General features: G+C 45.2%; 11 protein-coding genes across 11 annotated transcripts; 7 read left to right on the top strand and 4 right to left on the bottom strand.

Moving 5' to 3' along the window:
- On the bottom strand, positions 1 to 2305 carry V2V93DRAFT_374891 (general substrate transporter). The gene is made up of 6 exons (XM_066911357.1): positions 1648 to 2305; positions 1167 to 1593; positions 991 to 1116; positions 685 to 943; positions 281 to 636; positions 1 to 224 (listed from the first exon to the last, which is right to left on the bottom strand). The coding sequence occupies exons 1-6, from the start codon at positions 1860 to 1862 to the stop codon at positions 90 to 92; spliced, it is 1518 nt and encodes a 505-aa protein (XP_066763906.1). The 5' UTR covers positions 1863 to 2305; the 3' UTR covers positions 1 to 89.
- A 115-nt stretch (positions 2306 to 2420) lies between these two features.
- V2V93DRAFT_374888 (cytochrome P450) lies at positions 2421 to 4901 on the top strand. Its single transcript, XM_066911356.1, has 7 exons — positions 2421 to 3061; positions 3118 to 3402; positions 3462 to 3597; positions 3654 to 3677; positions 3729 to 4201; positions 4258 to 4292; positions 4345 to 4901. Exons 1-7 carry the CDS (start codon positions 2868 to 2870, stop codon positions 4806 to 4808), a joined length of 1611 nt encoding a protein of 536 aa, XP_066763905.1. The 5' UTR covers positions 2421 to 2867; the 3' UTR covers positions 4809 to 4901.
- Positions 4902 to 6635: 1734 nt separating this feature from the next.
- V2V93DRAFT_360885 (uncharacterized protein) lies at positions 6636 to 7079 on the top strand (the record flags this gene model as incomplete). The annotated part of the gene is made up of 1 exon (XM_066908147.1): positions 6636 to 7079. One exon carries the CDS (start codon positions 6636 to 6638, stop codon positions 7077 to 7079), a length of 444 nt encoding a protein of 147 aa, XP_066763904.1.
- Positions 7080 to 7547: 468 nt separating this feature from the next.
- V2V93DRAFT_83445 (aldehyde dehydrogenase domain-containing protein) lies at positions 7548 to 9741 on the top strand. The gene is made up of 2 exons (XM_066912803.1): positions 7548 to 8060; positions 8115 to 9741. Exons 1-2 carry the CDS (start codon positions 8016 to 8018, stop codon positions 9570 to 9572), a joined length of 1503 nt encoding a protein of 500 aa, XP_066763903.1. The 5' UTR covers positions 7548 to 8015; the 3' UTR covers positions 9573 to 9741.
- A 394-nt stretch (positions 9742 to 10135) lies between these two features.
- Positions 10136 to 11896, top strand: V2V93DRAFT_327818 (uncharacterized protein; the record flags this gene model as incomplete). Its single annotated transcript, XM_066907573.1, has 1 exon — positions 10136 to 11896. The coding sequence occupies one exon, from the start codon at positions 10136 to 10138 to the stop codon at positions 11894 to 11896; it is 1761 nt and encodes a 586-aa protein (XP_066763902.1).
- A 17-nt stretch (positions 11897 to 11913) lies between these two features.
- V2V93DRAFT_374880 (enolase C-terminal domain-like protein) lies at positions 11914 to 13423 on the bottom strand. Its single transcript, XM_066911355.1, has 4 exons — positions 13141 to 13423; positions 12975 to 13084; positions 12803 to 12914; positions 11914 to 12738 (listed from the first exon to the last, which is right to left on the bottom strand). The coding sequence occupies exons 1-4, from the start codon at positions 13314 to 13316 to the stop codon at positions 11985 to 11987; spliced, it is 1152 nt and encodes a 383-aa protein (XP_066763901.1). The 5' UTR covers positions 13317 to 13423; the 3' UTR covers positions 11914 to 11984.
- Positions 13424 to 13711: 288 nt separating this feature from the next.
- Positions 13712 to 15004, top strand: V2V93DRAFT_374879 (uncharacterized protein). Its single transcript, XM_066911354.1, has one exon. The coding sequence runs from the start codon at positions 13729 to 13731 to the stop codon at positions 14707 to 14709; it is 981 nt and encodes a 326-aa protein (XP_066763900.1). The 5' UTR covers positions 13712 to 13728; the 3' UTR covers positions 14710 to 15004.
- A 126-nt stretch (positions 15005 to 15130) lies between these two features.
- Positions 15131 to 18245, top strand: V2V93DRAFT_374878 (uncharacterized protein). The gene is made up of 2 exons (XM_066911353.1): positions 15131 to 15550; positions 15609 to 18245. The coding sequence occupies exons 1-2, from the start codon at positions 15241 to 15243 to the stop codon at positions 17960 to 17962; spliced, it is 2664 nt and encodes an 887-aa protein (XP_066763899.1). The 5' UTR covers positions 15131 to 15240; the 3' UTR covers positions 17963 to 18245.
- On the bottom strand, positions 18126 to 20229 carry V2V93DRAFT_374876 (amino acid permease-domain-containing protein). The gene is made up of 2 exons (XM_066911352.1): positions 19842 to 20229; positions 18126 to 19778 (listed from the first exon to the last, which is right to left on the bottom strand). The coding sequence occupies exons 1-2, from the start codon at positions 20165 to 20167 to the stop codon at positions 18404 to 18406; spliced, it is 1701 nt and encodes a 566-aa protein (XP_066763898.1). The 5' UTR covers positions 20168 to 20229; the 3' UTR covers positions 18126 to 18403.
- Positions 20230 to 20380: 151 nt separating this feature from the next.
- On the top strand, positions 20381 to 21062 carry V2V93DRAFT_392565 (uncharacterized protein; the record flags this gene model as incomplete). The annotated part of the gene is made up of 2 exons (XM_066912478.1): positions 20381 to 20910; positions 20969 to 21062. 2 exons carry the CDS (start codon positions 20381 to 20383, stop codon positions 21060 to 21062), a joined length of 624 nt encoding a protein of 207 aa, XP_066763897.1.
- Positions 20906 to 27842, bottom strand: V2V93DRAFT_374871 (Sec23-binding domain of Sec16-domain-containing protein). Its single transcript, XM_066911351.1, has 6 exons — positions 26776 to 27842; positions 26252 to 26719; positions 23853 to 26198; positions 21866 to 23800; positions 21648 to 21805; positions 20906 to 21595 (listed from the first exon to the last, which is right to left on the bottom strand). The coding sequence occupies exons 1-6, from the start codon at positions 27779 to 27781 to the stop codon at positions 21239 to 21241; spliced, it is 6270 nt and encodes a 2089-aa protein (XP_066763896.1). The 5' UTR covers positions 27782 to 27842; the 3' UTR covers positions 20906 to 21238.
- Between the last annotated feature and the right edge of the window lie 15 nt (positions 27843 to 27857).

Here is a 27857-nt window from a genome sequence, read left to right as displayed (position 1 = left end):
TAAACCCTACTAAACCCTACTAAACCCTACTAAACCCTACTAAACCCTACTAAACCCTACTAAACCCTACTAAACCCTACTAAACCCTACTAAACGACTTTTTCAGTTTCCCTCACTTCTGCTTTTTCATAACCTGAAGTGACTCCTTCAACTGCGTCACGGAATCTTAGTTCGAGAGGATCGCCGAAAGACTCGCTAATTTCTTCAAGAGTCAATCCCTTAGTCTATAGCAAAAACAGTCAGTCACTGTCATATCTCCACTAATGCATCGCAGCCTTACCTCAGGAAAATAAAAGTAAATGTAAATTACTCCGAGTCCATCACAGATTAGAAAAACAAAATAATATTTGTATCCGATCTTCTCAAACGCCAAAGAAGCAGGTGACGTAATAGCAACGGAGACAGCATAATAAGCGCAGTACGCAATCGTTGCGCCGTATGAGCGCAGATGGGTAGGCCAAATTTCCGGAATGTACACAATCGTAGTGTTATCAACAAGTGCCGCCCAGACAAAGTCATAAAAAAAATAAAAAGCTGTAGCTGCGTTGAGACCAGGAGCATACGTTGTACCAGCATAGTACTTCTGCAGTACCGCCTCGATAACAAGCATTATAGCAACCAAAATTCCGCCAGAAACTACACTAATTAGCAGAATCATGGACCATGGGGACTAGAATAACATACTTAATAGGGGTCTTCTGCCCACTCTATCGAGTAAGAAAGCATTGACTGTAGAGGCGACACCAGAATTGAAAACCCATACAGCAGATAGGCCGAGCTGCGTCGGTTTATCGAATCCTAAGCCTCCAAAGAGAATAGGAGCCAAGCTGGAAATAACCAGAATTCCTGAACCCATTCCAAAGAGAAATGTGACAATGGAGACTAGTGCACGTTTGCGTAGTGACTTGGTAGTAAATATGTGCCAGTAAGTGGTGGGTTGATTCTATGACTTGTCAATTACGGGTTCAGCGCCAAAGCGGTTAAGCATACTCTTTCTGCATCTACCTGTGCTCTAATCTGAGCCATCTCAGCCAGGGCAACTCGCTCTCCATGGCCATCTTTAGTAACATGCAAATTAATCAAAGTTTCTAATGCTTCGTCGTATCGCCCTTGTTCCTATATCGACTATCAGGTAAGGTCCATCAGAATCTATCAAGTGTACTCACGATAACCCATCGAGGCGATTCCGGAAGAAAATATACGGAAACTAAAAGTAAAATCGAGCAAAGGGTAAAAATGCAAAACTGAAGGCGCCATTGATAAGGTGTGTTGACAAAATTAATACCCAAAGCAAAGAGACTTGACAAAGTGTAAGCGATATTAATAGCGACACCATGCACACCAGTGAGAAGTCCTCGCAAATGAAAAGGAGCAATTTCACTTAAGTACACAGGACAGTTAGTAGTCAAGATACCGCCTCCAATCCCGGAAATAACACGAAAGGTAATAAACATGGCAATATGACTACTCCCTGCCATGCAGGCGCCAGCAATGATTAGCAACACAGCAGCAAGTGCTGTCGTTGCTTTGCGCCCCCACCTGGCTGAAATCTGACCTTGGATTAGAGACCCAATAAAAGCTCCACCCAAAAATCTATTCAGTCATTAGAAAAATTATTCGAATCATCCACGTCTGAAGAGGTCATACGCTCCAACTATACCGGATATTACATCGGCAGAGTTACCACCGCTCAAAAATTTGTTGATAAAACTGGTTTGCACAAAGCTGCCAGTTGCAACATTGTTCGCATAGCCAAACATAAAGCTTCCTAAAGATCCTATGAAAACGTACATGATATTCTTTCTAGTGATTTGTGGCTTGACATCGTCAACCGCATCTTCTGTAATTGTAGTAGAGTCCATTACTAGAGCTCACGACTGTAGGAAAAACTTGATATAATGGAAAATCAGAAATATATAGCAGGCAAGATCTTAATCAGGACAATGAACTCCTATATTTATACCGAAGATCCATGACTAGTAGCTCTGCGCGGTGGATTCTTAATAATCAGATGTTTGATTTGAGTTTAATTGCTGGAATTTATATAGCTCATTATATTTTCTGGAGCGCATAACACCATACACTGATATAGGCAAAACTTGTTAGCTGCCCGCACGTATCGGACTGTTTGCGTTGGCAGATAATATATACTAAGCAATATTACTGGCAGCGGTCTCGGGGTCCTTTAAGTCTCGATACATGGCTAAAATTGCTGAAATGAATGATAAACATCAAAATACGTTGCAATTGATGCTAATAGCCAGAGAAGTGGGGGTTACTGAAAATTCTTCTGTGAGGAAGCAAGCCAACCCCGCACTGTCTGCCATGCAGAGGCGGGGTACTACGTACCCCTTATCGCTAACCTAGTAACCGAAAATAAACAATTAAGCGCGGCGGTCTTGTGGATATTAATTTTGAACCTCTTGTATATTATATAATACATCTTGATATTCTACTTCTCGCTTGAAATTTGTGAAAATTAGAATTCAAATTTATTGGGCCACCTGAATACCCAGATAGCATCTGTAAGTTTTCCCGGCACTGGGCCCGACGTCTGCTTTATCCCTATCAGTTCTTTCTGGCCACGATCGTACTAGAGCCCTGAAATCTACAGATAAAAATTATCTATCCGGTAGAACTTCGGTCGAAGAAGCTGCTGGGGCGCTTGCGACCGGTATATATGATCCATCTAGTGCGGGGAGTGTCCAAATGTGGAACTTTACTTGACCGAGAGATGAGGTAGAAGAACATAATATTTATATATGACGCTCGCTATTGCCAGAGGGGTGCTTTGATTTGGTGTTACGACTAGAACTGCTAAAACTATCACTTACTACGAAATATTATAAACGACCTAGAACAGCACTATGGCGCTTTTTTCGGTCTCAAATTATGATCATGTCGCATCATATGTCGCGACCGCAGTTGGTTTGCTTATTGTCACCGGAATCTATAGACTGCTACAAGTTGGCAAAAGAGATCCGCGCATGCCTCCTGGGCCACCTACTGTACCCATTCTGGGAAATCTCCATCAAGTTCCTTCGACTGGTCTTTTTAAACAGTATGTGATAGCTATGTGATGTGATATAATAGTGTTGTAATCTTACAACAGCCCAGATTCCGCGAATGGTCAAAGCAATATGGTTCGGTTTTTTCGCTAAAACTTGGCAGTGGTAATGTTATTGTACTCTGCGATCGTGAAGCTGTCCACGCATTGCTTGATAAGAAGAGCAACATCTACTCTGATAGGCCTGATTCATATGTCTACGAACTGTCAACTCAAGGCGACCATATTTCTTTACAACCAGCCGATAAAGTGTGGAGAGAGAAGAGAAAAGTGGTGGCCCATAATTTCTCACCAAAGATGTTGGACGAAAAACATTTCAAAGTACAAGAAGCCGAGTGAGTATTAACTTATTCTGGCTACATTTTTCTTAAGCTTATGATTTTCTGCATAATAGGGCTGCAATCTTGCTCAATGATCTTCTTGATAGTCCAAAAAACTTTATCAAGCATATCAGGCGTTACACCTCGTCTGTTGCTAGTGCCATTGTTTACGGCCAACGTGGGGACACTTATGAGAGCTTCTGGGGTCATGTATGTTCTATTTTAATATATTTAGGCGGTTGATGGTCATCTCTAACTATATATAGGCTGTTTACGAAGTTATGGAGAAGGTAAGTAGTTAAGCAATTGCCGGAGAATATCATCTACTGACTCTTGGCTAGTGGTCGGCAGTTATGGAACCCGGGGCAAGTCCCCCAGCTGATATCTACAGCTTCTTTAAATTGATTCCTACTTCAATAGCTCTCTGGAAACGCCGCGCTATTAATGCAGGGGTACTCATGGATGAAGCTTGGAGTAAGGCTCGCAGCGTTGTCGACAAGCGTAGGGCAACTGGAGAGCGTCGCGAATGTATTGCTGATCAGCTCATGGACGAATACGAGCAAAAAGGCTATCCGTTTTCAGATCATGGATTTAACAATCTTTTGGGGGAACTTGTAGAAGGTGCTGCTGACACGACGGCTTCTCATATCTCTACGTTGATTCTTGCCTTTGCTCTCAACCCTGAGGTTCAAGTAAAAGCCAGAGCAGAAATTGACAAAGTTTGCGGAGTAGAACGTGCTCCGATGTTTTCTGATTTTGACCGACTTCCATATGTCAATGCGATTGTCAAAGAAGGCATGCGATGGAGACCTACGTAAGTGTTGCTTAGTTTACTTTCTGTTACGGATAGTGACTGATAGTGTATTACAGCTCTCCTACTGCACTTCCACACAAAGTTCGTGAAGGTGAGGCAAATATTGAAAAATTTATGGTTGACATTCTAATATGATTTATTAGATGACTGGTATAAAGGCATGCTAATTCCGAAGGGCTCGACGGTCTATCTTGCAACTTGGGGAATCCACCACTCTGAGCACTACTACAGGGATGAAGATGCATTTAACCCCGATCGATACATGGGTTACACTAAGCTTGCTGACAGCTATGCCGGAAGCCCAAACTGGCAAAATCGTGATCACTACGGATATGGAGCTGGACGGCGCATTTGCCCTGGAATTCATATGGCTGAGCGAAGTCAGTGGAGAATTGCGGCCAAGCTTTTGTGGGCATTTGAGATTTCTCCGGCTATTGATCCAAATACAAAGTTGCCAATTCCCATTGATCCTCACGCTTATACTCCAGGTATTGCGCAGTTTCCCAAAACTTTCGTTGTTGATATAAAGCCTAGAAGTGAGATGCATGTTAAGAAGATTAGAGAGGAGAAGGCTAGCGCGCTACAGTTCATGGAGTGCTATTCTTAGTTGTCATAATCAGCTTGATTTCAACTCTCATAAAGCAAGAGTTAGTATAAATAGATACATGAATGATCTTGGACTGGGACTGCCAATCATGAGAAGGACTTACCCCTATTTATTTAGATACTCACCGTGTCTACCATCTTTAGAACCAGCCTCGTGTAGATTAAGAATTACATATGAGACGTCCACGACAGCTCGGACGTCTAATCATCCCACGATCCTCTATCCAATAAAGTCGCTTCTTCCATTTATGCTTAATTCAAACTCTCTACAATCTTCCACTATGCTTACATCGAAAGATATAAACACGTCCTCTATTGGCAACCCTAGTGATACTGAAGCTCCTGCTGATTTGCCTTATCAGAATTGATGTGTTTTTATTGAGGCCAAAATCAAGAAAATACTTGTGAGGGCAATGATGCTACTACATTCTGTAATACCTAGAGAAGTCTTGTCAAGGGATTAGCGTCGGAAATGTGCTATGCTGGATTATATAGTTCTATTCCTCCAGATTGGCTCGTAGCTGGCTTCAATCAAATCTCAGGCTGAATATGGTGGTAAGTATGTGGTAGTCATTATTGACAAGAAATGATAGACTGCTGAGCTTGAAATATAATTATATTGGATCCACGGCTTTTGATTTTACCGCGATCTCTAATGAGTCCGTCCGATCCAGAACAGGAGAAATACTTGATGTCATCTATCGTCTACAATACTCTTAGTCAACAACTCATTCTATTTACACCCAATTCTTTTAATCAAATATAATCATAATGTGTAATGTTGTTATCGGGTAGTCAAATATAATCATAATGTGTAATGTTGTTATCGGGTAGGCTGATTCCTGCTGAACTAGCAGCTCACCAGCCAAAAGACGGTAGGTAGAGATAGTGGTCAGATCGTGAATTACGTGCAGTTTGCAGCAAATCCGAAGTCGCCTCTCTAAATACCTAATACTACGCTTCTGCCTAATACTAGGCAATCCCAAGCTTCTGGTTGCAGCCTGATTGTTCTGCCCTTCAAGAATTTGCGGGGCTTGCGGGGTTGATTTATTGGTTGCGGGGCCGCGGTATCGCAATTTAATTACTCTATCCGTTTATTTTGGTCATCTACTGCGCCTCCGCACCTCATATCAACCATCGCAGGAAATAACCAGCCTAGTCTTTAGAGAAATTTTCTTCACATTTTCAAGCTGCCGTTCAAGAATGTCCGTTTGCTTCACTGACCAAGACCGTAGCTTTTTGATTAATACCAAACGCTACATGGCCGAGTGTAAAGGTCCTGCTTGCCGTGCTTGCCGACATGTGCGTTGACGATAAGAGTGCCCTGGGGAAGGATCCCTTGACATGAACATCGAAAAAATGTGATCTTGCTTTTGATACACATTTCTGAATATACCGCCACCCACATATGAAAAAGACGTATTCGGGCAGATAGTCAACACTGTTTCTTGTGATTTCAAAGTACAGATAACGCTCATAGCTCACAATTGGTAGGTGGCACGCCGCATCAGCCTCACGACCTGTGCCTACTAAACCTCAGCCAGTGCCCCTCCCCCGCATCTCTCTTGTATGGCTGTCACACGTGACTGACTCCGCACTGAATTCAGTAGCGTCTTAGTAGGGTTCATGGAACAATGGGCGCTGACCAAATCGGGTTCGATCGCTTCAGGCCTGCCTCAGCCAGCTGCCTCCGTTTTTGCTGACCGGAATATTTTCGGCATCTCGGTCCATCTACAGTGGTTTGTGCCCTATATTTGCTACAGCAATATGCTCTGCCCTTACTTGTATATCTGGGCCAACCATCAGCAGCTATCTTAACTCCTTGTCAATGTCAATGGAAGCAAACATTCAAAAACTTCTCGACATCCAAGAGATCCGACACATCTCGGCCAGCTACAACCGCTATGCGGACGTCGCCGACGGCGAAAGCTTTGCTGCCCTTTGGGTAGAGGATGGAGGCGAATTTGATATTGTTGGAGCCAAAGTATTTCATGGACGAGAGGAAATCGCAGCCGTTTGCAGTTCTGCCAAAGAAATCCTGCATTTCGCCGTCGACTCACAGATCGAAGTTGACGGAAACACTGCTACCCAGTCCTCTAAGCTACTGCTTTTCCATCGCGAAATTGACGGAAGCGCTCTCGATTTTGCGTGCACTACCACGATGACCGACAAGTTTGTCAAAATAGATGGAAAATGGTTCATCAAACGCCGCCAGTCAAATATAGATATGAACAAGGAGAGTGCGTTCCTGAAGATGAAACTCTTTAGCTAAAGTGCCGATGGCTGCGCTGAATATTTGTACTCCAGTTTAAATCATAATGCAATCGTATGCTTCTTTTACTCTAATGTGGACTTCGACTTTCTGTTCTCTGCACCTCGCACTACAAAATAAAAATGTTTAGAGTTTCGCTCTCGTGACTGACAAGGAAGATACGCAATGTGGTAGCTTATACAGGATCATGAAGAGAAAGAGGCTTATATCTCAAGCGCCAGTTGTTGCCAATACGCTTGGAGGTGTCAAACGAGAGCTTCAACGCCCATGGCTCCTGGACCTGCGGTAATCTCCAGTCCATTATGGCCACCACTAACAATGAGCCTTAGTTATGGAAAGACAGACTCTCCTTTAGCAAAAAGATTATTAAAAGTCGCAGCATTAGCGGACTGAACGGCAGAGTTGAATCGATCAACGAAAGACTGGGCAATGACCACGAGCTCGTCAGACAAAATGACTGGCACCCTTGAAATTTACAGCGTAGAGGGCATGGAAAGCTCGACATAAGATACGATATCCGATTTGTAGCTTCGAGCAGTAGTCTTTGCGCAATCTGACCCCATCCCGCTAAAGCAATTGGACTCAGGGGATAGACCTATCGGCCGAATATGGAAGGATTCTGAATATGCGGACCGTCGATCGATCAACTAGACGCAGCTTTCAGATCTATGATTCTTGACTTGGATTCAAGAGTGAAAGAGACCTATTATTGAACACTGTTCACTACATATTTCATTTTTGTACTAGTCATGAAAAGCACAATTTTTTGAAGTATCCGTTTCGGCCTGAGTCGGTAATTGCATGAGCCGCGGGTACTGCAAGCAGCAACTCCCAACATTTATCAATTGATCTATTTACAATCATCAGTAATATCCACCCTCACCTCTATATCAAGTTGCTCATCTGGTTCTACTCTGTTGACCAATCTTTGAGGACATGACCTTCTCGCTTTCTACGCCAATAGCCGAGGCTTTAAAAACAGTGAGTACAGTTCTTTGGTTCAGCATGATGTGCCGATCATTAACTATAGATTAGCTCCAACGATCTGATCTCTTCATTGCCGATGCATTTATCGCAGGAAATTGGGTGTCCTCTAAAAAGAAGTTCCCCGTTTATGAGCCATCATCCGGTGACGTGCTTGGTACTGTGGCCGATGTGACGCGTGAAGACTTTGTAACGGCAATCACGTCTGCTGACAAAGGCTACCGATCATATAGCACTTCGACAACCGCGCATGAACGCTCAGCTTTGCTCAGAAAATGGTTTGATCTCATAATATTGCACAAGGAGGATATTGCCACAATTCTTGTGCTTGAGAATGGCAAAACTTATGCAGAGGCTATTGGTGAAGTTGCCTATGCCGCCTCGTTTGTGTCTTGGTTCTCGGAAGAGGCTTCGCGAGCTTACGGAGACGTTATTCCGTCCTCGATGCCAAACACCACTGTTCTCACCTTAAAGCAGCCGGTTGGTGTTTGTGGAATCATCACTCCATGGAATTTCCCGGCTGCTATGATCACTCGTAAGATTGCGCCAGCACTTGCCGCTGGTTGCTCTGTTGTAATCAAGCCCCCTTCCGAAACGCCTTACACGGCTGCTGCTCTCGTCAAGCTTGCTATTGAAGCTGGTCTTCCTTCTGATGTTATTCACTTACTGCCTACCAAGGATCGTGAGGCAGCTACTGAGCTATGCACTTCTCCGATCGTAAAAAAGATCTCGTTTACTGGCTCCACGAAAGTCGGAATCCACCTTTCGAAACTTGCTATGGGAACCATGAAGAAAATTTCAATGGAACTAGGGGGAAATGCTCCTTTCATCGTTTTTGATGATGCAGATATTGACCTCGCGGTCCAAGGTGCGATGGTGTGCAAGTTCCGCTGCTCGGGGCAGACTTGCGTATGTGCCAACCGCATTTTCGCGCATAAATCTATTGCCAGGAAGTTTACTGCCAAACTCGTCGCAGAGGTTGAGAAGCTAAAAGTTGGATATGGTTTAGATAAGTCTACTACGCAAGGTCCTCTGGTCAATCGTGCAGGCGTGGAGAAGGTCAAGCTGCACATTGAAGATGCTCTTGCAAAGGGAGCCAAATTAGAAACTGGTGGTGCTGTCCCGAATAATGTCAATCAGGCCGGATTTTTCATTCAACCCTCTGTTTTATCTGGAGTGACTAAGGACATGATTGTTGCCAAAGAGGAGACATTCGGTCCTCTGGCCCCAGTTTTTGAATTTGAGACCGAAGAGGAGGCTATTACGTTGGCCAATAACACTGAGTTTGGCTTGGCAGGATACTTTTTCTCACGCGATATTGGTCGTTGTCTGCGAGTTGCGAGTGCGCTTGAGTGTGGATTGATCGGAGTCAATAGTGGCAAAATATCTGCCGCTGAGAGTCCATTTGGCGGGGTGAAGCAATCTGGAGTTGGACGAGAGGGCAGCAGATACGGGATGGCAGAGTACTATGTTATCAAGACTGTTACCATTGGCAATACGAATGTGTGATTAGGTAAATTGAAAATAAAATAATGATTATTGGCAAAATGGTGTGGTATAAATTGACGTATGTAAGTGAATATACCATGCCGTTTAATAAAATAAGGACAGCAATCAGAGTGGGCACCCAAAAGTCGTTATCTTGCTATTAAGGCACTATTGATGTCGTTTATTGAGATTTTTCGAAAATTTTGAAATATTTTGTGATCATTTATCATTCAAGGAATGAGTAATGCGAGGCAACGAACAATCGTGATAGTGAGGCTCAGCTACCCTACTCAAAGCACACCAAGTCTCAACAAAACTTAACACAAAATCACTTCAATGTCATTCTAAATACAGATGCTATGGCTTTGAATGGCACTCTCAATGAGCTATTAAACAATCCATGGATTCAAAGGTTTTTTTTCCTTGTTTATTTGGCATTTGCAGCCGCGCTTGGGTATCGGCTGACGCTCAAGAGCAGCTCAACAGCAGAGCAACAGCATACATCGCCCCGCAATGAAGAAGATCGGCGGCAATATCGTCGAAGAGATATTGTGCCACCTATGCTGAGCTACCATGCCTCTCTTATGAAGCTTCGAGATCCGCCCGGATTGGATCTGGGACGGCTGAATCGTGTAGACGAGTCTGGATCGCCAACGCCAACTACCGATCCGCTGTCTCGTCTCCCGGTTGAGCTGTTTGAAAAGATATTAGACTACATTCCTTATCCCAAAAGTTTATCAACAAAACTAGTATCGCGGAAGTGGTACACATTTGTATGGGACTATGTGCAGGGAAATCCAGCGGCCTGGACGCACTTTGATTTCACCGATTTACCTGTCGAGCGGGTCACACCGGAATATTTAGTTGCGTGTATTGAGCGATCAGGAGGTAAAATCAAAGAGGTGGTGCTACCGACCGCTGCTGTGAAGGATGAATATGCTAGTGTACTACGCGCTCTGGTTCTTTGTGAGCACATGCCGTCTTCACAATTCACTGAAACGTTTCATATGGACGGTGTTCCTTACGTCGGAAGTCAAGCGATCTGGGGGCCGGATCCTGCATATTTGATCAAAAAGGCCTCTCCATTTTTGAAAAACCTCAAAAGTCTCTCTGTCGATGACGGGTTTGGTGCGGTGCTGCAGGATTACCGATCGTTCAAACCTTCCACCCTAGAAGCATTTTCTCGATTAGAGGAGTTACGTATGTCTATGCGTATTCTGCCCAGATTTTTTGAGTTTTTAGGGTCGCTGCCCTTAACTGTGTGGTTCAAAAACCTTCAGGTGTTAGAATGTTTGCTAGACGATGAGCATGGAAAAATATCTGATCAGACACAAGTATGGCCTGAAATGTCAAGCGTCTTCTTCACGTCCAATTTTGTGGCGCTACCTGAGGTTAGAGTGTTTAGGCTTGGAGGAATACCCTTCGACCGTGAAGTCCTATGTGCGATGGATCAACAATGTTTAGACCTATTAATTAGGTGGATGCCGAAACTGGAAATTTTTAGTTGTCGCGGGATTGCAGTTCTTGGTCGAGGAAGTTATGGATATCTGGTTCGACAGACGGATTTCCGGTGGAATAGATATTTGAAAGAGTTTGACTTCTCATACAGCGACACGACTAGGATGCCAGTCATTCATCCAAGTTGCAAAAAGCTAATTCTTCGAGAGTCTGGTGTTGTTCCTCGTACTCTGTACTACATGTTTGGTCAACCCGCTGGGTATGCCGAAGAGTCCAATGGTTATGATGAAGACAATGTCATGAGGAGAATACATATGCCTTCTGGTGGCCCATTTTCTACAGACCTGCTGGACGCGGAGAGCAACGATTTGACTTCTCCAGAATATGAAAATCTATCAGTCCTTGATCTTTCAGGTGCTCGATCAAAGATTGACAGTATTACAGTAGTTGACTCACTTGCTCGTTGCGATGAAAAAGAGTTGAAAGAGCTATATCTAACTCGATGCCGGAATTTAGATTATCAATCTTTGATATCGAGAGACTATCTCTTTTCGGATCCCAAAACTTTTGCGAATTTGATTACTGTGTTATGTCCTTGCCTTCGACGAATATCTGTCGGTGGTAATGCTACATTCGACGACTCGTGTCTAGAGTATATCAGTCAATTAGCAGACCTTGAATATTTGGATGTATCATACACGGCAATTACGAATAATGGGATCATGGGACTTTTGACGTGGCGGGCAAACCTGAAGCCTGAGTGTCGGCGTTTATCTACTTTTGTTTTTGATGAGTGCAAGTGGGTATCACCTGAGATTGTTGAGGAATTGGAGGAAGCAGGAATTTCTACGGTCGCAAATACTGAAATGCCTCGGCTGTTCGCATAAAATATCGCTTGGGATTGGGACAGAGGTGTATGGCGTATATTATACATTGTAATATAATATAATTTCGGTTGGAATCTTTATCAAATAATTACCATTCACTCAGTGAACCATCAGCACTAACAAAGCCTCCAGATCTCCACGCTTTCGCGCCTTTACTCAACGATCGAACGGCTTCCTCGTTGATTTCGATTCCCAAACCCGGCCCAGAAGGAACCTTAACGAAGCCTTCTGCGACGTCGAAAACTTCAGGGTTATGAACATAACTAACAATATCTTGCTCGCCTGCTTCAGTATTATAGTGAATACCAATAGACATTTCTTGAATGACGTGATTCTGAGTACAGGCCGCAATTTGAAAGCATGCTGCAAGAGCAATAGAACCAAGAGGACAATGCGGAGCAATTGCTATATCGAACGCTTCGCACATTGCCGAAATTTTTCTAATTTCAGAAATTCCTCCAACATGCGAAATGTCAGGTTGCAAGATATCGATTGAGACTGGATTTAAAAATTTTTTAACGTCCCATCGAGAATGAAGTCGTTCTCCGAGAGCGATAGGAATAGATGTCTGACCTGCAATTTCTGCTATTCCCTCGTGATTCTCGGATAATAATGGCTCTTCAATAAACATTGGACGATGGGGTTCAAGTAATTTTGCAAGTTGCTTAGCCATTGGTTTGTGTATTCTTCCATGAAAATCAACGCCAGCGTCCATTCCGAGAGCTTTCACGGTAGCAAGACGGTCGGCAGCCGAGTCAAGAGAGGCGGGGGTGTCGAGCCAGCCAATGTCTGCAGTAGCATTCATTTTGACGGCTTTGAAGCCTTGGTCTAGACGACCTTGCCTGCATGATTACGGATGAGAATTTCGTTGAGATGCCAGATAAAAAGATGAATTTAAATACTTACGCCTGACTTTTTACATCGTCTGGACGGTCACCTCCAATCCAGGCGTATACTTTGATCTTGTCACGTACTCTTCCGCCCAGTAATTCGTAGATTGGTACGTTCAATCGACGTGCTAGTAAAGAAGTGTGAGATTGAATCAGATAATAAACAAATTTGACAGAAATTTCGATACCTTTCAAGTCCCAAAGAGCAATGTCGAGGCCAGACAAAGCCGACTGCAGCACGGGCCCGCCGCGATAGAAGCCGAGACGCCAGACACTTGTCCATATATGCTCAATATTGCTGAGATAAATTAGTTAGACGGTATACCAAAATGAAACGAAAGATAGAGGACGTACTTCGCCTCCCATCCAATGAATCGGTCTCTAAACTCGTCAAGGGCTCCCTCGACGGCTTCAGAGTGTCCCTCCAGCGACGCCTCACCCCAGCCAAAGTTGCCTTCGACGTCGGTGATTTTGACGTAGAGCCAGCGGGGAGGTACACGGAAGTATTCTATAGTGGCGATTTTTGGCATGGTGGGTGCGTATTGATAAAGAGAGAAGATAGAATAGAGAAGAAGAGGAAGAAAAATAGAAGAGAAGAGGGATTGGGAGGGATATATAATATCGGTCCGGAGGGTGTTGCAGCCAACTCCTCCGCACGGCTTTGTCACAATTCCAAATATTGTATCCGATCCCACATTCTCTCTTTCTCTCTTTTTCTCTTTCGAGCAGTAGTCGACTAGTTCCAATGAGCTAGACTAATAAACGACCCGAGGGCTCACAACCCGGCGCAGACTCGGAAAACCCACCTATCCCGCACATCACCCATCCCGCACGCCGCACTCCCCGCCTTTTTAGCTTCTCCAACTCATATATATACCCTCTCTGCCCTTGCTTTCCGCTTTGTTCTCTCTTCTCTGCTTCTTCATAAAGACTCTTCTCAACATGACTGTCTCTGCTACGCCTCTGCCTGCTGGCATCTACGTACCCTCACCTACTTTCTTCGTGCCCAAGTCTGCGGCAAACTACTCTGCCCTCGCTGCTCCAATTGACCTTGAAACCCAACTCAAGCACACGCTCCACCTGGCAAAGAGTGGTATTCATGGCGTCGTCATCTTTGGATCTACCGGCGAAGCCGTGCATATTACTGTCGACGAGCGCAAAGAGCTCCTGACTTATCTCCGCAAGGGTTTAGACGCTGAAGGATACGCAAACTTCCCCATCATCGTCGGCACCGGAACAAACTCGATCGTTGAGACTCTTGCTCTGCTTGAGCAGGCCAAGGATACCGGTGCGGCCTACGGTCTGGTTCTTGCTCCTTCTTACTTTGCCTCTGCGGTATCTCAGGAAGGTCTCATTGAGTGGTACACACTTGTTGCTGACCGTTCGCCAATTCCAATCATGATCTACTACTACCCTGGCGTTTCAAACAACATTTACATCTCCCCAAAGACATTCGAGACTCTATCGGCGCACCCTAATATTGTCGGAACCAAGCTTTCGCACGGGAACATCTCACACCACACCATCCTTGCGCAGAACCCGACAATCAAGGGTAACTCGTTCCACGTCTTTACTGGTTTAGGTCAGCAGCTTCTCCCTATCATAACTATTGGTGCTGCGGGTGCTATCGATGCTCTGGCAGGCATTTTCCCAAAGTCGGTAGTGCATCTCTTTAATCTGTCTGTGGCTGGCAAGGTAGCCGAGGCTCAGAAGATCCAGTACATTGTCTCGTGCGCCGAAGAAGCCGTCGCTGATTTAGGCACTGTCGGGGTCAAAGAGGGTGCTGCACGGTACTTGGGACTGGGCGAGAAGGACGGTGCGCGTCCGCCTTTGGCTGGTGGAATTAGTGGTGGAGAGGCTGTTTGGGCGACCAAGTATAAGAGTGCGTTTGAAGCTGTTGCCAAGTTAGAGGCATCGCTGTAGATTATTGAGTAGTAAAGTATTGATTAATAGCTATTCAATAAGTTCTCTTTCCATTATCACGTGAATAAAAGGAAGATAAAAAATAAAATAGAAAAAATAGAAAAAATAGAAAAAATAGAGAAAAATAGAGAAAAAAAAGAAATGAAATACGAATCAAGAATAGCCCCGACTCGTCACTAATTGCAAAGACTTGTTGCTCACGTACTCTTATTAATTATTGCAATTGTTGCAAATCACAGCAAGGCTTGTATTATAATTCATGAATAAATCTAACTCATAATATCAGCTACTAAAATTAAAAATTGAATCAACTAGCTGTGTGTAAACTGATAAATATCAGTGAGATATATGCCAAACGCGACTGTGTCGGTAACGTGTAACTGTTCCCACTCTAAAGTAGCGCGATTAGTTACTTTTCTCAGCCGACACTTTCTAAGCAGCAATAGCAACAACAGAAGCAGCAAAAAATAATGTTATATTCTGGCTAATTGGGCTAATTGTTATCATTTGCTTGTTTTCCCAACTGAAATTATGCCACCCACGGCAACTGTCTTTGGAAGCCGAAATCCAAAGGCAATTCTCAGAGCTGCCGATCTTCCGGTCTCTCAAATAGCTACCCTGCTCGATAACGCGCCCGCTCAACATCTACATTCTCATATTCTCCATGCTTCTCGAATAATCGACTCTGTTGAGGGCTTAATCAATAATGTATCTTTCTGGAATACGGATTGGGACCAGCTGATCTCGCTTGAAGCGATTAATAGTCTTCGAACTCAATGCATACTTGTGCGCGCTCAAATTGATGCGTATGCCATCGAAGAGTTGAAGTCTACAGTATTAGGTATTATCACTTGAATATCATCTCGCGGTAGCCTATGTGCGTTACTGACCACGCATAGCACTACCAATACTGTCCGCAGAAGTTGAAGCGCTCTTAACAGCCCTCACTCTTCGTCTCATCCCTTTACTATCAGATCTGGAACTTCTTCTCTGTCGTGCCGAAAACCGACTAGAAATTTCTCGTCTGTACTATTCCTTGGAAGAAGAAATTTCCGAAGTCGATTGGTTTACTCCGGATCGAACACATTCAAAGATCGCGAAAGCGGGACAACTTCTTGACGAGATACTGGATATCGCAAAAGAGCCGATTCCGGAATCATGGATTGACAAAGTTGAAAATTTGGAGCAGGCGATGGCGAGAGGAAATTGGACTCAAAGGACAATCATAGGCAATAGCATTACGAACCCTTCCAAGCCTGGATTATCTGAAAAGCGGAGTCATTTGCGATTACTTAGAAAGAAGTCAATTGAGGAGCAAGATCTCAACCCAGTATCGCAAGAGAAGCAAATCGATCTAGCTGTTACAGTCGAAAGCTCCCGGATTGAAGATTTCACAGGCAGACAAGAAGCCATGGAGAATGAAATGTTCAAGCGCGACGGTTCCCGACCAGAAGTACAAGCCGAAGCTGAACACTCTTTGCAATATGATTCTCAAGTCAAGTCGAGACTTACTTCAAATGAAGAGGAATATTTTATATGGGAACTCAGGCGTAATGAATTGCGTGACCAGCTACAAGAGCAGCATAAACGACTTTCACAGCCACGGGCTATTCGTCCTGCTAGTATCGCTTCAATGGAAGAAAGTTCAAACAATGATTCTGTCGCTGAATCAACAGATATGTCGAGCTCATTCACAAACTATTCTGACTCTCAGCCATCTACTAGTGCGACGCCTGGTGGCGAGTCAATGACTCCAATCAGCATGCCGCTCTCTGAACCGCAGCGACCGTTTTCTACTGCAAAAGCGCTTGATGAGGCATCAAAAACTTTCAAAGATGATTCAGCCGTTCCAACCCAGCGCCGAGCAACAATCTCGGACTATTCGTCTCTTCAGTCTCATTTTGGCGATAAGCCTCGCCAACGCCCCTCGCTTCCTATGGGAACTCTTGAAGCTACCGAATTTGGACTTTTGTTGGATATGGAGCGAGTTGCGGCATTTGCAGCAGAGCGCATGTCCCCTTCGCCTCCGGGTGTTGATCGTAATTCAATGAGCAGAAGTCCCAGTGTTCGGGCGCCAATAGACCGATTCCTCGAGTCGGCTGCGGCGGCTAATGCTGCGGACGCTGATCAGAAGCATGATGAGACAATAATTCCGTCGCCAGAAATTGATTTGTCTACTGTTGACGATGAATCTCCTACGCAGACACGCCAGCGCAAAGAGCGTGAACTGAAAATTCTAGAGAAGGACAGGTTTAAAGGTCGTAATATACTGCCTACTCATACACCCGGGTCATCAGTTGGATCAGTGGATTTAGGATCCGATGCACCTACCCGAGTCTCTGTCGATGTTGCTTCTTTACGTAGTAACTTGTCCACATCATCAGGCACGCCAGAAAAACCAGACAAGCAGGTATTTGAGAAAGAAACCCTCGATAAGAAGATACAAACTATTACATCCCAACTTCAGGGAGAGCATATTGAACTCAGACCGGCTGACTCTCCTGAAAAAGATAAGATGGCACAGTTTGGATCTTATAAGCTAGTCAGTACAACTTCTGCTTCTACTCTGAAAGAAGCCGGGTATGGAACAACTCGCAAGTATGTTTTGCAGCGTCCTAATGCCCCCCCGCAAATAATCTGGGTTCGGATTATTGCTGAGAGAGTCATGGTACGCGTCGGAGGAGGATGGACTGATCTTGCCGAATGGCTTAGCAATTATATTCTATATCATACAGCAACTGGGTCAGCTGCAAACTCTAGCAACCGACAAAGTAGCCCTCAGTCTACTCCATCTAGTGGGCGCAGAAATTCAGAAAAGGTTCAGTCAAGGGTATCTTCATGGGGCAGACAGATGTCAAATAAAGCTACCTCAAGACCTGGATCAACAACAAATACACCGACTCCAGCAATGCCAAGTACAAATGAGAATCTCAGGCCAAATTCTCAAGCGTCCTCTTCACTCTCATTGAAGTCTAAAGCATCAGTGTCATCACTAAAGAAAAAGAAAGCCAAAGGAAGCGAAAACTCATCATCTGCAAACAGCAGTACGAATTCGACTCCCATAAGCTCATTGTCTGGCCCAGTTAGTTCGCACGATAAAGGAGGTAAACTGTCGAATGAGAAGAAAGCCTGGGTTCAGAAAATGCTGCAGCAAGTTAATGTTGGGTTAAGTTCATCTCCGTCACCTGCTACATTAGATGTTGCTGACGATGAAGTTGGAGGGAATGTTAAGCGGAGGTTGTTTTCTTCTTGATTTGATGGTTATTACTTGATCTTTCTACATATTTGTTTTTTATTATCATTTTTGTTTTCTTCTATGTTCCCTTTTTGGTTCTCCTTTTTGGTTTCTTTTTGGTTTCTTCTTATGTTTCTCGTTTCATTGGTTTTCTCGTCATTATCTTTTCGTTTTTGGTCTTGCATCTTGTTATTTGGCATAGTTTGGATTGTGGAATTGCGATATCATGTTCCTTTTTATTTTTTTATGACACATCAAAATCTTCGATGCATCATTATACTCTAAGCATGTATACAGCAACAAATATTTATCAACAAATATATACGCTTCTGTACAAAATCCGGTATCCAAGCCTGCTCTTAAACAAAACAAAAAACGATGGTAAATGGTAGGCAGAAACTTTTTTTTTTCCAACTTTTCAAGAGCAAAGGCAGAGTGCTACCCATAAAAAAGTAAAAGCTACTGCAATTCACCTCCAATATATCCAGTACTCCTATCAACATTCACCCGCGGTCTGAAAAATCTACCAAAGACAGGCATTTCATGCATTCCTCCACCTGCACGCCAATAATATATAGGCGCACCAATACTGATAAACAATGCTGTAAACACGGCTTGTAAAGGGGCCGAGAAAATACCCCTTGAAATAAGGAAGAGAGCAACGCAGCAAAACAGGATCGGCGTAAGAATAAACGTTTTATATGGGCGTTCAAGATCAGGTTGACGCACGCGTAGGACGATAACGCCCAAGACTGTGAGGAAGTAAAACACGTATCCGGCAATTCCATAAAACGTCAGTAATGTGCCAAATTCACCTACAATGACAAATACTGTAGTTAAAGCAGCTTGTAATAAAAATGCATTGACTGGGGTATTTGTCCGCTTGTTCATTTTACCAAAAACTGTAGGTAGAAAGCCATCTTTTCCTGATACGTACACTAATCTTGATGAAGTAAAAGAAATAGCGTTCAATGCACCAAAGCATGATAGCGCCACCGCTATAGTGAAAATTATGGCACCCGGCCGCCCGAAAATATGATCTCCAAAAGCAAGAGCCACGGTACTTGAGCTAGTTAGATCTGACAGCGGTAGAACTTCATAATACGCAATGTTTGCTGCGATATAGCACAATATCACAGTAGGCATTGCTACGTGAATAACTTTTGGTAAATCACGATTAGCATTTTTCATCTCTGCGGCAACGTAATTCAAGTTATCCCATCCATCAAATGCCCACAGACCAGCATACAGAGCCAATGCATAATCGCCTAGAGAACTTGATGATTCATTAAACCAGCCCTGAGAGAAATTTCCAGCCCCATGACCAGTTATAGTAACAACTCCTCCGATAATTGTAATAGCCACCAGCGAAGCTATTTTGAGAAACAAAAAAATATCACCTGTGCGAGTACCTAACTTGGTACTGAGAATGTTGATAAAAGTGACAATCAGAATTGCCGAGATTGCGACAATTTTATTGAACCATATCGGAGAGTAGTGGCCTGTTTCTTCAGATATTGTATCGTCGCCGTCGTCTTCGTTGTGAAATACTAGTCTTCCCAAGTACTCTGCAAACACGATAGCGATAATTGCGGTACTTCCCGGTTTCAAAATTGTAACTGCTGTCCACGCAAATAAAAATGCTGGGAGAGGACCAAAAATGTGATGCAAATATGCTTGAGCCCCTCCGTTTAGTGGAATGGCAGTTCCTAGTTCGGCGTATGAGGCCGCGCCAGTCCAGGCGAGAAGGCCGGCGACTAGCCAGACCAGTAGAGAAGCACCCGGTGATCCGGCGTGTGCATTTACTTCTGACGGAGACGAAAAGATGCCAGAACTAGAAAGTTGCTTTCATTAATAGTTGTGGTAATAATTAACTGACTATATCGCAAAATCTTACCCAATCTGTAAGCCAATCACCAGACCAAGGCCGTTAAGAACACCCAACTGCTTCTGCTTCTCAAGCGGCACGGTTCCGTTTCGATCTGTCGAAGCCTGTAAAGGGAAAAGGTGCGCTCCATAATCGAGCACAGATGACCCAGTAGCAGATAATCCACCGAATGACGGCCGCGGAAGAGAGTCAAACGAGAGATTCTGCGACGACGGTAGCTCCGAGCGAACAGTTCTGTTTGAAGACGAGCTCTGACGAGAACCATCGCCACTTTCTTCGGAGGAAACGAGCGACGCCAACTCAAAAGAGTCATGCGAAGGCACACGCAAAGCCATAGCAAACTATCGCTCTATCTCACCTGTTCTGTAGCTTTGTAGCGTTAAAGCAGAAACAGCTCTTTAAAAATCAATTATCGATGTTTTTTGTAAAGCATTCAGATCACAGTCACGTGATCGACGCGAAACGCGTAGACATGAACACTATTGCTAGTCGCGTCCTCGAGGCACAACAGAGCCTGAGTTACCAGCAGCAACCCAACAACTGTAACGATGTACGGAGATCTAGCACTGAAACTTGCACAGGATGCTAGACGTGTGCAGACGCTCGAAGCATTGCCTGTTTATCAGACCGACCTTGTCGCTGCAATCGTACGCGAGATCCGCGATCTCCTGCGTGACTTTCGGATTCTTCACGCCAAGCAAGGTCCTGATTTCGAACCGTCGCAAAACAGAGCAGTCTCATGTGCATTATTTGTATTACAAATATGTATACGCAGGAATAAGCGGTGTCTGCTAGCTTACCACCGACTACGAGCTAAGCGCATTGAAGACATGGTTTGGGCAGGCGTAGATGCCTCAGCAGCTACGGACGAGGAAGGGATAGTTAAAGGCGGCTCATCTCTTACTGCAGGATGGCATCCAGATGAGGATGAGTATTTTAGAGGATATTCGGATGTGCTTGCAGAGTTCAAGGGTGAGTGGACCGATATCGATCTGACTGGCCCTATGGATCCTCCTCGAGATCTCTTTATCGACGTACGTGTGTTGAAAGATGCTGGGGATATACAAACAGAATACGGGTATGCTTGTTCTTTAAGTCTATTACTAGTGCTTCCTACTAACACCTCTTTTCTGCAGCGTGATATCGCTCACAAAAAACAGCCAGTTTTATGTTCGTCAGGCTGATGTCGAGCGACTCATACAGCAAGGCTACTTACTAAAACTGAGCTGATTATACTTTATCACTAATCATCTCATACATTCTCGGCGTTTTACTATTTTCTTTGTATCTCCTTCTCATTTGTCCCAATGCAAAACCTCATTAGTTATATTCATCAACTATAAATAATCCCTTCTCATACTGGGCATCAAATCCCACGTCCTACATCATTCTTCGATTATTGATAACTAAGGTGCCGGCGGAGGTATATATCGAGGTCTCTTCTTCGCACCCTTGTGTCCCGTAACAGTCGGTAAGTCAGGCATATCAGGCATCCCGGTCAACGACGCTCCGGCACCGCGAAGAGGAGGCGCAGACCCAGGTGGTGGCGGTATTCCTCCACTGACAGGTGGTGTTCCAGTGTTGGATGGAGGTAACGATGCCGTTCCTGTCGGTGGAGGTACCGAAGATGGCGGTCGAGTGGGTGGAGCAGACGAAGGATTACTCGGCGGCAGCATTGCGTTTCTGGATTGCGAAGCGGCTGGGACTGCTTGGCGTCCAGGAGGAGGTGGTGGTGGTGGTGGAGCCTTTCCAGCATCAGGATCCTGGTTAAATTATTAGCACTTGCAGAAATTGCTCAATATATTGCGAACTTACATTCGGATTAACCCATCGCTTTTGCTTTTCGTCATACACAAACTTAATCTCTTCTCCGAGCTTCGCGCGAATAGCTTTCGGCTTATTCTCGGCATTTGGGTCCTTAGGCTTTCGCAGCCATCCCGAGAACCAGCCTGATTTTGCAGCTGGTGCTTCTTCTATGAAAATCCACATTAATAAGATTTCAAAAGCCAGTATCGCCATGCAGTATCACATACCATTCCGTTGTTCTTTGCCTTCTTCTTTTTCGTCATTTTCTTCTTCGTTGACCGGTTCCTTCGCTGGCTCCTTTTTGCGCAAAGCATTATTTCCAAGTCCAAGATCATCGTCATCATCGTAATCGTCGTAACGACTGCCAGTATGAGGGGTATATTTTGCATCATTAACTGCCCCATCTTCGTCCTGCGCACTTTCAGGTATATATCCTCCATGCGTATCATTATGGGCTTGCTGCTCGGGTGGTTCATACGATGATGCACCGTAATCTCCCATCATTGGCCCACCAAGCATCGGCTCATACCCAATGCTCTCGTAGCCGTACGACGGCATAAGCGGTGGCGACACAGTCGCAGATTTAGGCTCGTCTGATGCCTCCTCGTTAACGGCCTTCTGTGGATAGATAGGGGTAGCTGGTTCATACGAAATTGATGGCTGCTCATATCCCGATTCATAAGCGGAACCGCCTTCTCTTGAACCGCCATCGTACGTATGTTCTGCCTCTTCGGTATGACTCAGAGGTGTATATCCGTATGACTCGTTGCCAGCGTATGCATTTCTATGGCTAGTAGATACAGAAGTGGCATGAGTCGACTTCGGAGGCTCGTATGCAAAGTTAGACCGAAGAGCCTCAGCAGATAGAGCCGCATCATGAGACGACTTTCGCGATTGATAAACTGGGCGCTGGTCTCGAGATTCGGGGATCTGCTCTGGAGAGTACTTGGAAGAAGCAAGGGGAGCCAAGGCTGAAGTACGACCGCCCTGTGACGACGCTGGTCTCTGAGAATACGCTGATCCAGGTCGGGAGTAATCCGACTGAGCTTGCGAGTGGACATTGAATGCTGATGTGCCCGGCTCGTAAGCTGATTGAGACTGGATGGAACGGGGGATATCAACAGGAGCATAGCTAGATCCACCTGAAGACGCATACGAACCAGGAGAGTCCTGTCGAGGCGCATAAGGGTTTGACGGAGGCCTAGATGGATTCTCGGATCCATATCCATCCTGCGGAAAGGGGAAGGCATGAGCAGCGCGGTGAGACGAAGGTGAAGATCCATATGATCGAGGATTATATGCACTATTTGCAGTTGCAGATGGAGAATATGGTCCACCTACGACATTAAAATGAGACTGCAAATCAGCCGTCGACTGATTTCTTGACAAACTGGGACTCGAAGCCAGTTTTTGAAATCTTTCATCTGTACCTTCTCCATTCGCGCCACTATTATGAGCTGAGCCATTATTTCTATTCTCATCCTCTCCCGCCACAAATTGGGCCAGTTTCTTATCAAAATTACCCCACATATTACCAAATGTGGGCTTCGACACTAGGCCACCAAGCCATTTTCCATCAGCTTCAGGGGTACCAGATAAACGATCTGAAAACTCCTTAATACTCTGCAGAAACTCCGCGTTGTACATAAACGATGTTTTAGGCGTAGCTTTTATACCCGCCAAAATTTGCTCGCAGTACTTCTTGGCTTCGGTGACATATCCGCGCTCACTCAACATCAACGCGTGCTGGAATTTAAAAAGCTGCAAGTGAGGGAAGATAGCTCCCGCGTAAGTTTGGTCACTCAAAGCGACTACCAGCTCGTATATTTCACTCAGAACAATAACATCAATATCTTTGCTGAACGACGATTGGTTTCGTGCAAAATCTGCTCCAACTAGCGTGAACACCGCTGCAGGGTCGTCAACAGCTCCAAAGGTGGCATTTGCAAAGAGGTAGCAAGTATGCGCAGCATAGATTAAACCATGGCGGGCTAACGCAGTACCAAGTTTTAATATAGAGTCCAAATCATTTGACGACGGGCTATTCAAAATTATCATGGCCAATGTTTCCGGCCAATTAAGTAGACTCTGCGGAGCTTGTTCCGGAGTTCCGGTAGTAGGGAGAAGGTCTACAGTCATTCCGAGAGGCAACAGCGAGTCAACTATGATAGTTAGTATTGTTCGCAACAAAGAAGGCTGAAAAAATTTGCTCACCCGCATCTCCACCAGCACCTGCAAAAACATTATATATTACAGCCAAACTACTAGCTTCTGGAGTCTGTAAGCTTTTCACATCTGACTTCACAAACTCATGCACTGTTTCAATCCAGCGGTCTTTGCCAATGGTGTTTGAAATCAAAAGAGCGTGTCCCCACATATCGTTTTCAAGAGCTGACATCAGAGCAGCTTCTCTGTCTCCTTTCAGCAAATACTTTCGAATATTTGTCAAGTTCTCTAACTTTTTGTTTCCCGTGCTAGCCACATCAACAGACGCGCCACTTGCGTTGCGTACATGTCTTTGATAGAGATCTGTTGCACTACTAAAGTTCGCCAACTCATCTTGAGATTGCTCGGAAACACTCTCCGGAACCAAAGCCAGCCTGATCTCGCGGCTGGATTCGGCATTTCCGGCATATCGGCCATCATATTTTAGCAAAACTCTCATGCACTTCCAAAGCACAACCATATCCTCGGCTTCACGCTTGGCGTTGGCTCCCAGTGCTTCATATACCATATTTTCCGCGTCGCTAATTTTGGTGTCCATCCATTTCAAGACATCCTTCTTTTTTGACTTATTTGCGCTCTTGGATCCAACACTGAAGACAGGACCAGGAAACTTTGCATACATCCAAAAAGAGGCTCTTTCATTCATTTCATCTTTAGCATTTGTTATCTTGATCGTCGAATGACTAAAATCTAACTCAGTTGAATTAAAAGCTGTCTGCGGATTCTGCGTAGGAAAGATCGTGACCATGCGGCCGTCGGCAGCCCATGAGAATAAAGGATAAGGCTCTGGCTTCACTCCTCTATTAGGTCTCGGAGAATACGCACGTGGAGGAATAGCAGACGCTGATTCATTCGGCGCCAAATGCTGATTCTTAGTCTGCGGCGGCGAAAAATAATCCGCGGCCGTCTTATAATCCGGAATATTTGGGGGTGCGTACGGCACATCAGATGTTGCATACGACGAAACCGGTAGTGGAGCTTGTTGTGATAATGGATTGGAAGCTGTTCCTTGAATCAATGAGTTCTGGGATGGCGCATATGCTGAAGGCGGATAAGCAGTCTCCTGAGGTTGACGATACTGATGAGCTGCATATGACGGCAACGCGGAAGACTGCTGTGGTGAAAATGCTCTCGGAGGAGCTTGTCGTCCAGCTACTCCAGATTGTGACAGCTGAGATGCAGTTCGCCGCGGCGGAGCGAATGTAGAGGGCAAGAAAGGTGGATCATAAGCATCGCTGGCGCGGTCATACAAATGCGATTTGACGACTGGTTGTGCTCGTGATCGAGGAGGGCTTGCGGCTGGCTGAGATTGGCCGTATAGCCCAGTAGGAGGTTGCGGCGGAGCAGAGTACGGGTCCACCGCTAAATTGTATCCGCTGGCCACAGGGTCATATGCATTTGCTAGAGGAGCCGCTTGATAGCTGTTTTTCGAAACTGGCTGATATGCAGAATTAGGCATCGGAGAGGTGCTAGAGGATTCGTATGCATTTGTGGCGGCCGGGCCAGGAGCATAGCCTGTTGAAGGAGGATACCCTTGACTAGCGGGTGCCACGAAGATATTCTGGGACGGTGATGGATCAACCAAAGATGCAAATGCACCATCCGGTGAGGGAATATAAGCATTGACACTTTTATGAGGAGCCGAGATTGGCGAGCTGACTGACGTTGCCGCGTACGGATTGATTATAGGAGATGCAGCAGCATTAAGCGGTGGTGGTGGGGTATATGTGTTTTGTGGCACAGATTGTACCGGATTTTGTACTAGAGCATAAGGATTTACGGCTGGCGGCGGTACTGACGTTTGCAATGCAGTTGGCGGAGCATATGGCGACCTTGTAGCGGGCGGCGGGATTGGTTGCGCAGGCTGAGCAGGCTGAGCTAGAGGTATTGCCTGTGCAACGGGATGGAGCGTATGCTGCTCAAACTGCTCAATTCTGCGCATCAACTTAGGCTGAGAGAGCATAGGCAATTCAGCAAAAAATGATTTAGGTTTTGCAAGCTCGTAGGATGGTTGCGGACGGGCCGCGGAAGAGGTTGGAAATGCAGCATTTGCCGTCTCCGTGTAGCTTGTGTTCTGGCCAGAATAAGAAGTCGAAGACGGAGCGTACGAGGTTGACTGCGTCACTGGTGGTACTTCAGCAGGAGAATCTTCGTCCGAAAGAAAATCGTCGTCGTCAAGTAGAAAATCAAATGAATCCTCCTGAGCAATAACGATGTCTGATGCTTTCGCATCCTGGGCCTTAGACTCGCTGGCTTCAGGAGCTGTAGAGTTTGTTATTGAAGCGAAAAAATTGTCATTAGCGTTCGTAGACGCAAAGGCAATGTCATTATCGGCTAAATCCATTAGCAAATGCAGATAAGCTCATAGTTAAATATCAGAAACATACCCGGCTTGAAAGAATCGATCTGGTCAAAGAATGATGGCTCCTGGTCTGTAGCAAATGACAAAGCTTGCTCATTTAGCTTACTGCTCTCTTTCTCCGCCGCAGATGGCTCCGTTGATGTTATATTATCGAAAAACGATGGTTCACTTGTAGCAGCAAACGATAGTTCGGGTTCAGCAAGGTTTTCCTCTGAAGCAGAGGGAGTAGTACTGGGTTGCTTCACAGCATCGCTGACCGATAAATCAACTGATTCTTGTGTCGCTTGAGAAGCGGCCAGTATAGTGGATTCCACAGATACTATCTTGTCATCAACGGACGTCATCCCAATATTGCTGGGAGATTTCAAATGAGCCTCTCGTGTTTCGGTGACGCCTACTGATGCTTCTGGTTGAGATTTGGCAACTTCGTCGAAAAAAGATGATGGTCCGCCGTCAACAAAAGCGAGCGATGGCTCTTCCGCAGACACTTTGTCTGTCATCATTTGTCAGACAGAATTTCGCTTCAAATATCTCTTAACATTGTCTTACCTTGTTGAGACTCACTTTCAGCAGCAAGTAGCTCAGATGGAAGGTCGATTGCAGAAGCATCGCTGGTTAAGATCTCTGGCTTCAATTCAATTTCTGTGTTCTCAACCGGGGTAGCAGATTGCGGAGTTGTAGCCAGGTCTTTGAAGAACGAGTCCCCGGCAGACGGCTGCGAAGGAAAAAAATCGGATTTCTGGGCAGTATCATTATTTTGTACAAACTCAACGGGCGACTCATCAGCGGCAGCTTTCGAACCCCAGGCTACCTCGGAGGGAATCTCATTCGGTAGTTTGATCTCGGAATCAACCATAGAAGTCAACTCCTCTGTGATAAGGCTCTCTGTAATAGGGGAGGGCACGGCAGATGTATTTGCAGGGTCTTCATTAGCAGGCGTGTTCAGCGCGGTAGTAGCTAATCGAGAGGTGATTTCATCGACAGGATGGTCATCATGAAAAGGAATTTCTTCCATCGCCGAATCCACCATGCCCGACTGGTCGATATTGGATTCGTCGGCGCTTTCGTCCGAAACTTCTGGCTCTTCCGTCAGCTGCTCATTGGGTTCAGACGTGGGGATGGCAACGGTTCTGTCACTTTGAGCCAGGCCAAAATCATCAAAATCTTGGCCTATTTCAGAAATATTCTCGACTCTTGGATCTTCAGCTACGGATGACGGAGAAGCAGGGGTATCTTCGACATCGCCATCAATTGAATCGTTGGTTGTTTGGACAGATGTAATAGATGCCACTTGTTCAGTATCAGTCTGAATGACTTCCTTCTCCAATAAATCCAATTGTTCGGTTAGAGACTGCGCAGTATTATCTTCCACGGCCTCTTCTACTACTGATTCAGGCACCGTCGCGTCAAGCTCTGTGGATAACTCTGGTGTTTTGTCCTCGGCTATTGAAATCTCTCCGGCCAGAAGTTGATCAGCGCCAGATTCTGGAAAGTTAGGACGCAAATCCGCAGAGCTGTCTTCTGGAGGCTTCAGCATATTCTTTTGAGACGCCATACCGACCCCAATTATTACGGGATCCCGTTAGACACACTAGCAAGAGTTGCTAATAGTAATGCTGTAGCATGAAGGA

Source organism: Kockiozyma suomiensis (assembly GCF_038497685.1).
Source record: "Kockiozyma suomiensis strain NRRL Y-17356 unplaced genomic scaffold V2V93scaffold_14, whole genome shotgun sequence".
NCBI classification, from domain to species: Eukaryota; Fungi; Ascomycota; class Lipomycetes; order Lipomycetales; family Lipomycetaceae; genus Kockiozyma; species Kockiozyma suomiensis.
Note: the sequence above shows the minus strand (reverse complement) of the source record. Positions and strands in the feature narration are given on the sequence as shown.